A 14,913-nucleotide genomic window follows, 5' to 3' on the forward strand; every position below is an offset into this window, starting at 1 on the left:
CACCGGCTCCAACGAGGTAGGCCCATCTCATGAATATTCAGCGTCTCATGAATATTCACGAGTCGCCGTGGTAGCCCCGCCCAACCCGGAAACCGAAAGTGTTTCTGCTTCGCCTCGTGCGAACGATTTAGATGTGAATTCTTTAGATGTTTTTTTTTTTTAAGTTGCTCCGAATGTTTAATCGGAATTTATTATCGCCCCATCACTGCTCGTTGTGCCACTGTGTTGTAAACATAACTCTGAACTGAATTTTGGGTGGTAGTAGCGTAGTGGGTAACACACTCTCCTATGAACCAGAAGACGCAGGTTCAGAACCCACTTACTACCATTGTGTCCCTGAGCAGGACACTTAACCCTGAGTGTCTTCAGGGGGGGACTGTCCCTGTAACTACTGACTGTAAGTCGCTTTGGATACGGGCGTCTGATAAATGCTGTAAATGTAAATGTGTTAACCGTGATTCAATTATGGAGACACGATGGAGGTCAGGGAACTCCACACCAGGATACACGTTCAATGTCACGACCTCGGACTCGGCTTTTTTTCAATAGACCGCGTTTCTATTATTTATTAACAATCTGCGGGCTCGTGAATAATGTACACGTATACCGACGTATATCGGGCTTGGCGCATGGCGCGGAGTGACCGCTGCCGTTCCCCAAATCCGCGGCGGTTGTTGAAGCTCCTCGCTTTCTACCATTAAAATTTCATCTGCGGCGGCACCGGGCTGCGCGAAGTAGGTCAGGCCGTGTCCTGCCGCATGAGCTGCTTTCACAGGCCTCGGTCACCCACAGGACCTCGCCATGCACCCTGTACCATGCACCCTGTACCCTGTATGCTACCCCCTGCACCATGTAAGCTGCACCCTGTACCCTGTACCATGCACCCTGTACCCTGTATGCTACCCCCTGCACCATGTAAGCTGTACCCTGTACCATGCACCCTGTACCCTGTATGCTACCCCCTGCACCATGTAAGCTGCACCCTGTACCCTGTACCATGCACCCTGTACCCTGTATGCTACCCCCTGCACCATGTAAGCTGCACCCTGCACCATGTAAGCTGCACCCTGTACCATGCACCCTGTACCCTGTATGCTACCCCCTGCACCATGTAAGCTGCACCCTGTACCCTGTACCCTGCACCATGCACCCTGTATGCCATACCCTGTACTCTGCACTCTGTATGCCGTACCCTGCCCTCTGCACCATGTACGCTGCACCCTGTACCCTACCCCCTGTATGCTGCACCCTGTACGCTACACCCTGTACCCTGCACCCAGCGTGCAGAGACCCAAAATGATGACAGGGCACCTTGAACATTTGTCAGTGAACAAGTTTATTTCAAATGTCACAGCACAGTTTTGCACAAAATCCTGAACCATTTGCTTCCAACCATTTCAATGGGCCAAAAGCAGACCGCAAAGGTTAGAGGTGTATCCACTCATCAGTTGAAGAGTGTGTGGTAAAGCCACTGAAACAAAAATAAAAATCAAATTAGTCATTATAAAGAAAATAATATTTTTATGCCTTATTGCAGAGTGTTTACCTGTCTCCCGTTTAGTTGTATGATCCCTTGTCCCACCTTGTCCAGATTTTGAAACTTCCCTGTTAATCAGTACGATTCATTAGGAGGGCACCCTGCAGACCTGACTTTTTCTTAGTAACTACGAATAAGTGATGGATTCCTACACTGTTAATGTTTTGTTAATCATTCTGTAAATTTAACCGGGGTATGTTAAGTCTTTTATGGGTGCTGCAGATAAAAAAAAACCTGGCTGCCCCTCACTTACTCATCATGGCACTGTACTTCATCACCAGGTAGAGGAACCCTGGAAAGCTGACAGTCATGTCTGGTTCTGTGTAGCGCACAGCAATCACCTGCAGCACCACGTCATCTACCTCAATGCCTGGGCAGACCAGGGCAACAGAGCAGAGATCAGCACACCTGACATTTCCTGTCGCAGCACCACACACATGCACACGCAGCCAGCCAGCCAGTCATTCATCAGCCTGGGACACTCCAGTGATTTACATTATTTTAGCAAAATTCTATGTTCATAAAATGAAGTTGTGTGCACCGTGTGCTGTGCTATGCATCACAATTTCACTTTAAAGGTCAGATCTACACACATGCTTTAAAACAGTATCAAGCAGGACAACGTATACTAAAAATAAACCACATGAGCTAATAAGATATGTAAAATCTATACATTTCTAAGATAATCCATGTAATGATATAAACAACATATCATGCCATATTATGTGTGCATATGTTAATATGTGTGTGTATGCATACATGTGAATATGTAACCCCTGTTTACTTGTATTAATATTTGTATTAATTTGTCTGTTCCTCTGTTCAGTTAAAAAAAAGAAGAAAATATAAAGGGCCGTAAGCATGAGACTTGATCTCCCTCTAGTGGCGTGGGTGGGAATTACAACTCCCAACAGGTCCATTTCACACCTGCTGCTCTGAGTGCGCCATCAATTTCACTGTAATCGAGGGACTGTGACTTGTTCTTGTCACATTTCACAAAGATTTCCTGCAAAACAGAATGCCACTACTGAGTGGGGCTGTACAGTCACAGAACATCACATTTACAGGCCAACACTTTCTGAACCCTATTTAAAAGTTGTGCATACAAATTTTCCATAAAACGTGTTTGTCTTGCGAATGACCTCACCGCCCACCGAAGGAACATATCCCATAGAGACACAAACATGGTCCAGTTCAGTTTTCCACTGGGTCCCTGAGCCTTCAGTTGGACATAAAGTCAAGGGAACAAAGACATGACCGGCATAGTGTAGTGCAGACGTTCACTTCCAATGGTCCTCACAAAGTTTGGAATAAACTCTGTAACACTGATTACATAACATTTTGTAATGCACCCTATTTATTATCTTATTTGGAGTATTACTTTAATGATTACTTTAATGGGGGCAGTGGTGGCCTAGCAGTTAAGGAAACTGACCCGTAATCAGAACATTGCAGGTTCGAATCCCGAGTCGCCAAGGTGCCACTGAGCAAAGCACTGTCCCCACATGGCTGTCATGGCTGCCTACTGCTCACTAAGGGTGATGGTTAAAAGCAGAGGACACATTTCATTGTGTCACAGTTGTGACAATCACTTCATTTTCATGATTTGTTTCTACTGAGGTGTGCTAAATCAGAGATCTGGTTTTAGAAACAGAAGCAGTAAGCTCTGCTGTTCAAGGATACGTCCATTAGCACCACAAAGCTTTTGCACTGGTCCAGCGTCAGCTTCTTTACACTCTCAGCCATCACTGGTAATGAAGCAACAACAGCTTTTGCTTAACTCATGATGAATGATGATAATTACACAAATATGAATGCAGCTCACAGCAATAAAAAACAGCACAGAAAATGGACAACCTTTTAAAAAAATCCCTTCTGTGTGATGAGACCAATACCTTTGAATCAGTTTTCCGTTTAAAATGTTCATGCAGAAAAATTTTTTACATTTTAAAATCAAGCGTTAAATTATGCGTAAAACAAATGGCACAAAGCCCCAAAAAAAGGCAGAGCTGAGAGTTTTCTCCTGGCTGGACTGAGAGGGTCGTTCTGACTGTAAGATTTTACTCACCGCCGCCTCCTATAGCCTCCATCAGCAGGTTGTAAAGCTCAGCAGGTCGACACACGTCCTTAACGCAAAGCAACAGGAATAAGTGCAGTATTTACACACACAGTCAAAACGTTCCTTTCTGGTTCGGGTGCTTGCTAGTTAGCTGTAACTAGTTAGTTCAGCCTTTCCAAGGACAGCGAGGCAATTTTCCCTCTCACAAATCTAGATGTGTGTGCATGTGTGTCAGTGTGCATGCACCACCAAACACACGTTTCTACAGTGTTTCTGGAACAGCTGCTGCACTGCTGACATGGAGGGCAGCACTGATGGCACGGGTGAGGTAGGCTGCGGAAAGAAAATCAAATGCAATTTAAATCCCAAAAGTCTTCGCCATCACTATATGCAGTTTATTCAAAATGCACATGGCTTTTAAGGTAATTTATTATCAATTTTACCTGAGCTGGGATGTTTGAGGTCGGTTTGGGTGATTGAGCCAAGCTGAAAGCACATCAGTGACAATGTTAGATAGGTGAAGGAGAAGGGTGCCAGTTTGCACAGTCCAAGATAAGGGACAGCCATGCGCAACAAAAGCCAATCGTGTGTGATGCACGCACATTTATCTCTCAGTAGTCCCCTACAGACATTAAACTATCCATCGTGTTTCACTTGGGCCATATTCATGCAATAACCATGCACTTGTTCTTTAAATGGTTATTCCCATATCGTCACATTGGCAGCAACTAATGGTCACACAATTTAAAGGAATTAAAAATTTAAATTTAGAGATTACAACTAAAGTCAGCTAAAGTCAGACAGTGTCTGCAGGCCTCACGTGGTCTGATTGGGTTTCTCAGTAAGGATGCGCAGGAGGAACTCTCCCTCCTGATTGGGCAGCATGGTGGAGGGGATGATGACGTAGCTGCCGGGCTCTAGGCGCCCGCGGAACACCGTCTCTCGGTACGGAGCATATGGGGGGGTCGTGCTGCAGACTGGAGTGAGCTGATAGAGCTCCTGAGTTGAGAGACGCCTCTCGGTGGTAGCCACCTGAGGAGTAACACCCATAAAGTCCATTAAAAACAGAAAATCACTTTTGCATATTTCCATTTGTTTATGAAGTAAAAATATTGGCAAATTTATTGGTTGCATTTAGGGGATGCCAAAGCTAAGCTAAGTTTATAGGTAGAGTTTATGCTTTGGTATAGCAGTTACAAAGAGTTTGCAATACATTTACAATACATATATTACAAAATTATTAACAGTTATTATGTGTTATTTTTATGTGTGTGTGTGTGTGTGTTTGTGAATACCTTGAAGATGTGTACACCAATGTTCAGTGCCATCCCATTTAGCCTGTGGTGTTTCTGCATCAGAGCCACCATGAAGGAGCAGGTCAGCTGAGGGTCATCAGGGTCGTCATCCTCCTCCTTCAGAGTGAACAGGTACTGAGGGTTCATAGAGTACCATTCTGAAATTGCACACATTGCACACACTTATGCATGTTTACCCACACTTATGCATATGTATTTTTTTCAATTCCAACATCCTGATCAAACATTATTTAGTATCCACCATTTAGCATAACAAAGGTACAGTTGTGGGCTGTGTGTGCATTTATGGCTTCCTGCCTCCTTTGTGTGGGCCCCCAGCAGATGAGTTGCGTGTCCATGACCCATGATGCTCTTTGCAGCGCCAAGGCCGTATCCCCTTTTTACTCAGAGTCTCGTCACTCAGGTGGCACACCTCAATCGTATCAAAAATCAGACAGAAGTCTGATACAGACATCCTGACAGGCACAGAGAGGAAGATTAGGTGTATGGACAAACAGGCTGGCAGACACACACAGAGAGAGAGAGAGAGAGAGATCATACCAAAATTCTCCATCATCTCTCTTCACTCTCTCCAAACGTTTCTGTTCCTCTGGTGAAACCATATTCCATTCAGTTCTGTCACACACAAAGAATTTCATGGTTTTGTAATCATGCACATATTACACATACACACAGTGCAGTTTTACCCGTTTATATCACTCCAGGGACCCTCCCATTCTGTGTGGCCCCATGGGTTCTGCAACCGAACCAGCTGTATGGGGCCAATCATAGTCTGGACCTGGAGAACAAGAGGGAAGATGAGGGAACAGAAAGGACAGAGAATACATCAATAATGGACAGACGGCACGGTTTCACACTGCTGTTATCTTGCTAACATGTCAAATGATCTGTTTGCATTTTCTTACATTTATGATTCAAAAAGCAGAAGCACACATACCGTCTCCAAACCAGTCAGAGAGTAGGCGTGTTTAAATTGGATTCCAGACCTTGCCTGCCCAAGAGAACCCTTCAAACAAAAGAACGCAGCAGTCAGAGGTGGGCTGTGCATCCGCGCACAGGCAGATTAAATTTTTAGAGTTCAGGGTCACATTAAACTGCCCCGGGCGTACGCACCGCGCTGCTGCCACAGTTAATCAGCACCCCTCTCATCAGCAGGGGCTTCAGGAACGCTGCCAGGTCACCACACTGGGGCGAGACTTGGAAGGTTTCGGTCACACCTCCGGTAAGGTCCACCAGGGCTTCGTGAGGGAAGCCCAAGTCAAGCGTGCTGTAGCCTCCCTTCAGTCTGAGAGGACAACAAATACATAAATGTGTCCAGAGCGGAATAAAGAGAACCATCATCTAACCATTAACACTGATCATATATATACATACAGGCCAAAAGTTTGGACACACCTTCACATTCAATGTGTTTTCTTTAGTTCCATGACCATTTACATTGGTAGATTCTCACTGAAGCCATCAAAACTATGAATGAACACATGTGGAGTTATGTACTTAACAAAAAGTGGAGACCTGACCTCCACAGTCACCGGACCTGAACCTAATCCAGATGGTTTGGGGTGAGCTGGACCCCAACAAGTGCTAAACACCTCTGGGAACTCCTTCAAGACTGTTGGAAAAGCATTTCAGGTGACGACCTCTTGAAGGTCATCGAGAGAATGCCAAGAGTGTGCAAAGCAGTAATCAGAGCAAAGAAACTAGAATATAAAACATGTTTTCACTTATTTCACATAACTCACATGTGTTCATTCATATTTTGATGCCTTCAGTGAGAATGGTCATGAAAATAAAGAAAACACATTGAATGAGAAGGTATGTCCAAACTTTTGGCCCATACTGTACTTCTGACAAACACAGACACACAGAATGTGCAGTGACTGTATATACAGCTAATATAACTGTTCCCAGAACAAACAACTGATGTTTGGAGAGAAAACTATGGTATGAGAGAAATAATGCATATTATTTCATACACACTGAATACAAAGACAACTGAAGTACGAACAGAATTGGAATTTGGGAATCCAGGAGTAAAGCAATAAAAAAATGAATAGAAGGATTTCGTACAAAAGCATGCAGCAAGTGCACAGTTTTGGGAAGATCAGTTTGGAAATATAATTACAAGTACAAGTTAGCCTATTTAAAATGTAATAGTAGAGTGGCTATATCGATTTATATATGAACGTAATGTTACTAATTACATTTGATTACTTTTTGATTAACTTGGCTGCAATATAACAAAGAGTGAACAATTTAAGGGGGTCTGAATACCTCCCGTACCCACTGTAGATAATACAATAATGGCCACCACAACGCAACGTATTACAGTGACCAAACAAACATTACATTTTGGGTTGGCACTAAGGAGGGTACTGACTTGGCGTAAGCCTTCTCCAGCAAGGCGCTCCAGAACTCATTCTCTTGGGACGACTGCAGGTACATCATTCCTGTATCATTCAGTGGCAGCAGGTCGTCGATCATAACCTTCTTCCACTCCCCATACTGCCAGAACTACAGAGAGACGACAGGACAGAAAGCAACGTTTGAAGACGATACAGAGCTTGGCTGTTGAAGGCACATCCTTCGTAGTTGCCGTACTTACATAGAAGTGGAAGCTGCCGTTGTAGTTGTCCTGAAAACTCTGCTGCTCAGGAACCACCTTTCTCATGAGACGAGGGTACAGGGAGAGAGAAGAGACTGCAGACAGGAACCAGCAGTTGTCTGCACAGATAGTCAAATCACAGAGGCACACCAGTACCCTCTCAGATCAGAAAAGTCAATAGAAGAGGACAAAGCTATGTTTCAAATAGAATATATACTTAAATTAATGTCTTTAAAGCACTCACTGAGTTTTCCCTGGACCACATCCATCCGTGAAGCTCCATCAGCAATGAACAGAGGGGTTTTAGGCGCGCAAATGTCCTAGAATGGACAACATCAGCATCAGTACATGCATCTAGTCAAAACCCTCCCAAAATACTACACCCTTTAGTAAAAAACTATTGACCATTATATATTTTTTATTACGTTTCAGAATGTTAGCTGTGACATTGATGGCAGCACAATCTGGTTTATGGACCTTTCCAATGAGGTCTTCTTGATCAAGGTACACACACTGCTCCCCAGGCACCCTTCATAGCTGCCTCACTAAGGGTGATGGGTTAAATGCAGAGGACATGTGCACTGTGTGCTTTTCTGCAGTGTTTAACAGTGACTAAAACAATCCCTTTCACTTCACTTTATTAGTGACAAGCATTAAAAGTGTCACATTAAGCAGGTCTTCAGCCTGAGATGAAATGAAAGCATGCTGGGTAATTACTTCCTTGTCTTATGACTCAAATTCAGTTACAAGGTGTAAATGTGTTTGGTATGACAGCATTTATAAGACGCCCTTATCCAGAGCGACTTACAGGCAATAGTTACAGGGACAGTCCCCCCCTGGAGACACTCAGGGTTAAGTGTCTTGCTCAGGGGCACAATGGTAGTAAGTGGGGTTTGAACCTGGGTCTTTTGGTTCATAGACGAGTGTGTTACCCACTAGGCTACTACTACCCTTATTTGTTGTACAAATAAATAAAAAAAGTAGGAGGAACATATAAATTGTGTAATATTACAGAAATATTTACAGAATATTTCCTTAATAACTAAACTGCTACAGTTTTTATTCGTGTGTATTTCTTGGCCAGCAGATGGAATATTGAGCATTTCCCATGTGTGCATTGCGCATAAAAATCCTGTTTGTGTGAGACGTTCAGTAGCTGTAACAGGAGCCCATCCTTTCAGCCCTTCTTTAAATGTCACCTGGCAGGAAGGTATTTTATTTGCATGCTAATGGCAGGCCATAGCCCCGAGACAATAAGAGCGCGGAGGGTGTGTGAGCAAGACCCGACTGGTACCCCCTTCTGACCTTTTTTTTAAGTTTCTGGATTTTCCAGTCTCAGTGAGCGTGATAGATTTCCTTGTCACTGGCGGCTCAGGGAGGCATGAGTTCTCTGCAGAGTGAAGCACGCTCGTGTTGACAGTCAGCACGCTCCTCCTGCACATGCTGCATGCAGAATGAAGGAGTCATCGCCTCGTCATATGATCGCAAGTCCTGCAAGTTCCCATGCAGAGACCAACAGCGCAGGGACGTTTCCAATAGGTTGACAGCGACCTTTTTGCTCAAGCTGTTTAGCGGCTGCATGCCCGCTGAATAGAATTTGCTAAAAGAAATACCGTAGTAGCCTAGTGGGTAACACACTGACCTATGAACCAGAAGACCCAGGTTCAAATCCCACTTACTACCATTTTGTCCCTGAGCAAGACACTTAACCTTGAGTGTCTCCAGGGGGACTGTCCCTGTAACTAATGATTGTAAGTCGCTCTGGATAAGGGCGTCTGATAAATGCTGTAAATGTTTTTCCGACCCTTCTACCTCTCTAGAAAAAGGCATTAAAAATTACTTCACGTATCTTCAATGTTTACGTTATATAGCAAGTTGTGTCCATTGTGCACACTCTTGAGTGTCACCAGGGGGACTGTCCCTGATTGTAAATTGCTCTGGATAAAGGCGTCTAAAAAATGGCAAAAAGATAAATGTGTACTTATTAACATACTATTGATCTATTATGCACTATACTTTAATCTTATATACCCTGAGGTATGCCACAAGTAACCTTTTATGTATACTTAGTTGCATAATTGTCTAACCCTTACTAAACATGTAGTTTATAAATGTCTATGTTGATAATACACAAGGTAAAAATGCTTATTTGCCCACAGTATTGTGCAATGAATCCCGTTTTTACCTTTGGCCGCTTCCACACCACGGGGGAGTTTGACCTGACGTCCCAGGTGGGGAAGGACAGGTCCACGAACAGACCCTCCTTCCACGAGAAGCTCCTGTCGCTGAGGAAAGTCTCCTTGCGGTACGTGGGGCTGCCGAGCGCCTCCCGGAACTCGGCCGGACCCTGCGAGTTTTTCCGGGCCATGTCTGGAGCGGAGGGCCTGCCGCCGCCTGCCTTTATATGCCTTCATTCCAGGTGGCCACGCCCTCCGGAACATTTCACAAACCAACTAGTTTCACTTCACTCTGCCCGTGCACATCCCATGTCTTACCAGGTGTATTAAAAAAAAAAAAGAATGTCAAGCCCAGAGGCTTCAAATAAATATAATTCAAACAAGTAAGTTTGCTGGCTTCGCACAAAATGATTAGGCAAAATGTCCCAGCACGTTATAGCAGGACCTCAAACCACAGTCCTGAACTACAGGAGACCTTTTTCCTGTTATTACAGAAACATTTTTACAAGACAGGGAATGGAATGATGATAGATAAAACCAATATGCAATAAAACTGCATGCAAACACATATGGACATATATGCATAATATAAACCCACAGCAGCCATTTTGGAGTAAAGGTTTGAACCTTTGTCCCATTAACTTTTATTATACTGAACATGAATGCATAGATCCACTGCTTTTATTTGAAGGTCTAAAGCAGATCTGAAGCTGAATGCAGAACCTCACCAAACTGGCTGCCTGACAGTCACTTAAATCCCATTAAACAACTACCATACGTTCCCTCCTGGCTCTAAACAAAGGTAAAGGCTGTTGACCGATTGTGATATCGGCGTGCTACAGAAAACAAGAATCGACAAAGAAAAGGACGGGGGGGTGGGTGGGTCTTTTTCTAAAATCTCAGCTGCCAGACGATGCATGCAAGCATGTCTCCACATGTTGACATGGGCCGTATGAACCTGGGATCTGGGGACTTAAGCCAATAAACATGCCCCGATCCATTACAACAGACATAGGCCCGTGCAGTATATACATCAAACATTTTATATAAAGCACGTTGCAAAAAAAAGAAAATATACTGTTTATCTAAAATGCGAGCTTATTTGAAAAGGTACTAAAAACCCTGTCAAGCATTGATCAAGTATTAATTTATCTAATTGATTATTGGTTTATTGCAAGATTTCCTTATTTCCAAGAAACAAAAAAAATAAAATAACAATTAAAAAAAATGTAGCCATACAAAATGATTGCATTTGTAGACTTTGTAGATGATCATTAGTTTAGTCAGTATTGTATTGTGTGTTTTAAACACAGAAAGGTAAAATCATGTTTACTGAAACAGCTTCTCTTCCCATGAACCGCCAGTTTTGCCGAGACGTTTATCTCGTAGAATACCAGTGGACCCATTCCAGTGACCGCATTAGCATGTAAAATTACATGTCTGCAAAAGTACAGGCAGTGAGCACAACCTCTAATGCATTGTGCTATCTATCTATCTATACATGTTAATAAACATAAAAACATTTTTTTACGGAAGCAGCCAACAACGCAGCAGTAGGTTCACGGTCACGCCCAGGCTCTACCTTCCCAAAACCAACTCTGTCAGTGAACAAAGCAAACAAAAGGCGGATCAAGCAAATCTGCAATTGCACAATGTTAGACTCTCCGGGGAATGTTGACAAAACCCCTTTTATAATCTTCCCACATCTTCTCAGCAGTGTTGATGGAGATGCTTTGGTTTATTTCAGTCATGACAGATGAACAGAACTTTATTTAGCAGACGCTTTTATCCAAAGACACCAGCAATTCTCATTCGGTTTCTATAGATTTTGAGTTTACAAAAAAAAGAGCCCTGATAAGGCCCAACTTGTCAGAAAAAGACAAGTTAGGCCTTAGAACATGCCATGCCACAACAGAACATGCCATTTCTTGTTTCAATAGCCCTCTGGGGGGGGCATAGTTGAAACAAGTTGTCAACAATAATGAATTATGATTTTTTTTTTACCAGGCTACAATAAGACTGACACGCCAACAACCAAGGTAGTATATGTATATATATATATTTTATTGGAAGTTGATTTGGGGTAGAAAAAGGTGGTGTGTGGTGAAAGGTTTTGTGGGCGGTGTGGGTTGGTTCACTGCGAGGTGGCCATGATGCTTGATACACCTGTAGAGATGGAAAGATAAACAAAGATGTACATCAGACCTCAGTCTATGACCTGGGTTCTTATTTATGAAACTAGAATGCGTAGAATGTGTCAGATTTGCACGCACCACTGCACGCAATATATGCTTTATATATTCACCATTACAAATATGTGAGTAATATGTGCCGTATTACTCACTAGTGCAAGGAATTTTTGCTGGGTCAGTTTGCATAAATACGCACATGTTTTAGTCAAATCTAAAGTTCTATAGATTGCAATGTATGCGTAGAAAGAGGCGTATGCATCTTTTATGGCACCCCACATTGAAGGGAGAATAGTTTTGCTCAAATGTTATGCTTCAGGCTTAGTGTGTTACCTAATGTGTTTGTAAGGTGAAATATAACTGAAACTGACTCTCAAAATCGATTTTCTCCACAATGTTCTTGGGCTTGACACTCTCCTCCTGACTAAAGATGAAGATCTGACCGTCATCATCCTCTGTCCAGCCATATTTACTCATCCACACCTTGACCTGGGTATCTGATGGGGCAGAAATGAGGAGATGAAGTGTGATTGGACAACATGACACAGGCACTGTATTAACTGATTTGAGAACGTGTTTATTAAATATGGTGCTTGTGCTTCCATGTTCCCAGTTTTTAAGGTAAAATAATGTTTCCCATTTAATTTCACTTTATTCCTGGCTATGTTTAAATGTGTACATCCACAAGATAAGGGATGTTATACAATTACCACTGCTCAAAAAAAAAAAAAAAAAAAGGAAGACACATAAAAAATCTCTGGCAAACGCCAAACGTGCTGCATGGCGTTGGATTGTAAGCACAACCCCCACTTGTGGACGTTGGGCCTTCCTACCACCCTCATGGAGTCTGTTTCTTGGTGAGCAGTGGGCAGCCATGACAGGCGCCCGGGGAGCAGTGTGTGGGGATGGTGCTTTGCTCAGTGGCACCATGGCAGATTGGGATTCGGACCGGCAACCTTCTGATTACGGGGCCGCTTCCTTAACCGCTAGGCCACCACTTAGGTTGAATCGTGAGTTACATTGTGTTTTTTAAGCAGTGTGTTCCACCTTGATAACATGCTTTTGAAAATTTACCTAAAGGGTCGCCCAGCATCTCGGCAAGTAGACTGTGCTCAATGGTCTGGTAGGTGATTCCTACAACATGGCAGATGACTGATGGCAGACAGACAAACAAATAAATGCAAATTCTGCTCATCACAGAAATTTTAACTCAGGAGTATAGGTTGTGCTCAATACACTCAGTGGTCTTAAAACCAGATGGAAAAATACTCACACTTGCGAACAGAGTCTTCAAAGCCGGCGATGCCATCAAGGAGTTCTCTGTTCTCCTCCAGACTGGTCTAGAAAAAAACAGACAAAAAAATTTCTTCAACTGCTTCACATAAAATACATGAACAAAGTCATGATTAGATGCATTTTATTTATTTTTTCCTACACTAATGGGGACAGTCCTCTGCTCAGAAGGCTGATGAACTTTTCCAGTCATCCTAAACACCCCTTAAGCACACACTTACCCAGAAGGACTGGAAGTGACATGTTTCCAGAAGATTCCCCAGATACAGGATCTGCCTTATCGGCCGTTCCTCTTGCTGCGACACTGCAGTCAAGGAATACTGAACAAAGCAGGAGAGGCAGCACTTTGTCCAAATAATAATTACAAACAGTTAACAAATCATTTTCATATTCATTACGGGCCTTTCTACACAGATTTGTTTATTTAAAACGCTAAAAAGCTTAAAAATTCCATCATTTGCCCGTAAAGGCTCCAAAATGATACATGTGTCTGGTCGATCATGCACTTGCACAGAGTGAAGTCTGTGTGTGGAAGGTTGGTCAGGGCTTTCAGCAGGATCTGGGACGTCACACTGGTCTGGAAATACGCCGGGTTGAACTGGTACCTGCAGGGACGACGACAGGACAAAGGTATTCCAGAGAAAAAGGGCGACACGTGTTGTGCTGCGCATGCGCGACATGAACGTCACCCACAGTTTGAGAACAGCCAGATTGGCCTCCAGGTCGTAGGCATTTTCTCTAGCCTGGGTTTCCACGTAGCGCTCCAGAGTGGACAGGTTCTCCGGGTTGTACCTGATCGAACATACAGCAAAAAAAAAAAAGAGAGAGAATGTTTTATAGACGACACTGCTTCCCAACACAGAAACGTAGATACACGACTGTCCGCGGTAGGTCGGTGAACGATATTGGCTTCTCGCCACGCCCCACAGCGACTACCTGTCGATGCCGCGCAGCAGCTTCGCCACGTTGGCCCGCATCTGTTCGAACGACGAGGTCATTTTCTCCCGGTAGTAATAATAAATTAAAAAAACACGTGCGGCCGCGACACAAAACAGCGGACCGGTTCAATGGCGGAGCGTGAGGGGAGGGCGGGGCATGTGCCGGAAGATGTGCTTCTTCTGCGGAGATGGCGAGTAGGCTATTAATATATGGCCACCTAGCGTAGTGGAGTTACAGTGACAACAAACGTAGTGTAGATTTCAACTGTGAGCGATCTTGAAACGCGAAGATTTGATAAAATATTGATTTACCTTCACTGTAGAATTTCCTTGTTTTCATGGAGCAACGACGTGATATTGTAGTACTACAGCAGCGTTTGAATTTTTTTGTACTTGTAAGTCGCTCTGGATAAGGGCGTCTGATAAATGCTGTAAATGTAAATGTATTTGTTTTAAAGCTGTCTGTCTCCTTTGTTGTCTACGTGTTTACTGTGTTACTCTTGAAAGAAAGTGAAGTGATTGTCACATGTGATACACAGCAGCACAGCACACTGTGCACACAGTGAAATTGTGTATTTAACCATCACCCTGAGTGAGCAGTGGGCAGCCGGGGAGCAGTGTGTGGGGACGGTGCTTTGCTCAGTGGCACCTCAGCATCCAGATCCCTGAGCTTCTGGCAATATGAAAGTGGAAGTGATTGTCACACATGATACACAGCACACAGTGCACACAGTGAAATTTGTCCTCTGCATTTAATCCATCACCCATGGTGAGCAGTGGGCAGCCATGACAGGCGCCC

General features: G+C 43.7%; 2 protein-coding genes across 3 annotated transcripts; both read right to left on the minus strand.

Annotated features, from left to right (window-relative positions):
- Window positions 1-1,317: 1,317 nt before the first annotated feature.
- LOC114802179 (calpain-9) lies at window positions 1,318-9,885 on the minus strand. Its single transcript, XM_029000883.1, has 20 exons — window positions 9,703-9,885; window positions 7,762-7,837; window positions 7,518-7,636; window positions 7,293-7,426; window positions 6,026-6,197; window positions 5,850-5,918; window positions 5,599-5,690; window positions 5,453-5,527; window positions 5,210-5,367; window positions 4,892-5,049; window positions 4,417-4,628; window positions 4,040-4,082; window positions 3,855-3,929; window positions 3,606-3,663; window positions 3,221-3,285; window positions 2,685-2,756; window positions 2,465-2,543; window positions 1,791-1,907; window positions 1,547-1,605; window positions 1,318-1,471 (listed from the first exon to the last, which is right to left on the minus strand). The coding sequence occupies exons 1-20, from the start codon at window positions 9,883-9,885 to the stop codon at window positions 1,445-1,447; spliced, it is 2,043 nt and encodes a 680-aa protein (XP_028856716.1). The 3' UTR covers window positions 1,318-1,444.
- Window positions 9,886-11,734: 1,849 nt separating this feature from the next.
- On the minus strand, window positions 11,735-14,274 carry eif3k (eukaryotic translation initiation factor 3, subunit K). Of its 2 annotated transcripts, none has more exons than XM_029001033.1 (8): window positions 14,113-14,274; window positions 13,870-13,968; window positions 13,661-13,781; window positions 13,398-13,475; window positions 13,157-13,223; window positions 12,958-13,035; window positions 12,255-12,380; window positions 11,735-11,860 (listed from the first exon to the last, which is right to left on the minus strand). In XM_029001033.1, the coding sequence occupies exons 1-8, from the start codon at window positions 14,172-14,174 to the stop codon at window positions 11,829-11,831; spliced, it is 663 nt and encodes a 220-aa protein (XP_028856866.1). In that variant the 5' UTR covers window positions 14,175-14,274; the 3' UTR covers window positions 11,735-11,828. The 2 variants fall into 2 exon arrangements, with proteins under 2 accessions (XP_028856866.1, XP_028856867.1); XM_029001034.1 differs by having other exon boundaries at window positions 13,398-13,472; window positions 14,113-14,273.
- Between the last annotated feature and the right edge of the window lie 639 nt (window positions 14,275-14,913).

This window comes from Denticeps clupeoides, chromosome 13 (assembly GCF_900700375.1).
Source record: "Denticeps clupeoides chromosome 13, fDenClu1.1, whole genome shotgun sequence".
Classification (NCBI taxonomy): Eukaryota; Metazoa; Chordata; class Actinopteri; order Clupeiformes; family Denticipitidae; genus Denticeps; species Denticeps clupeoides.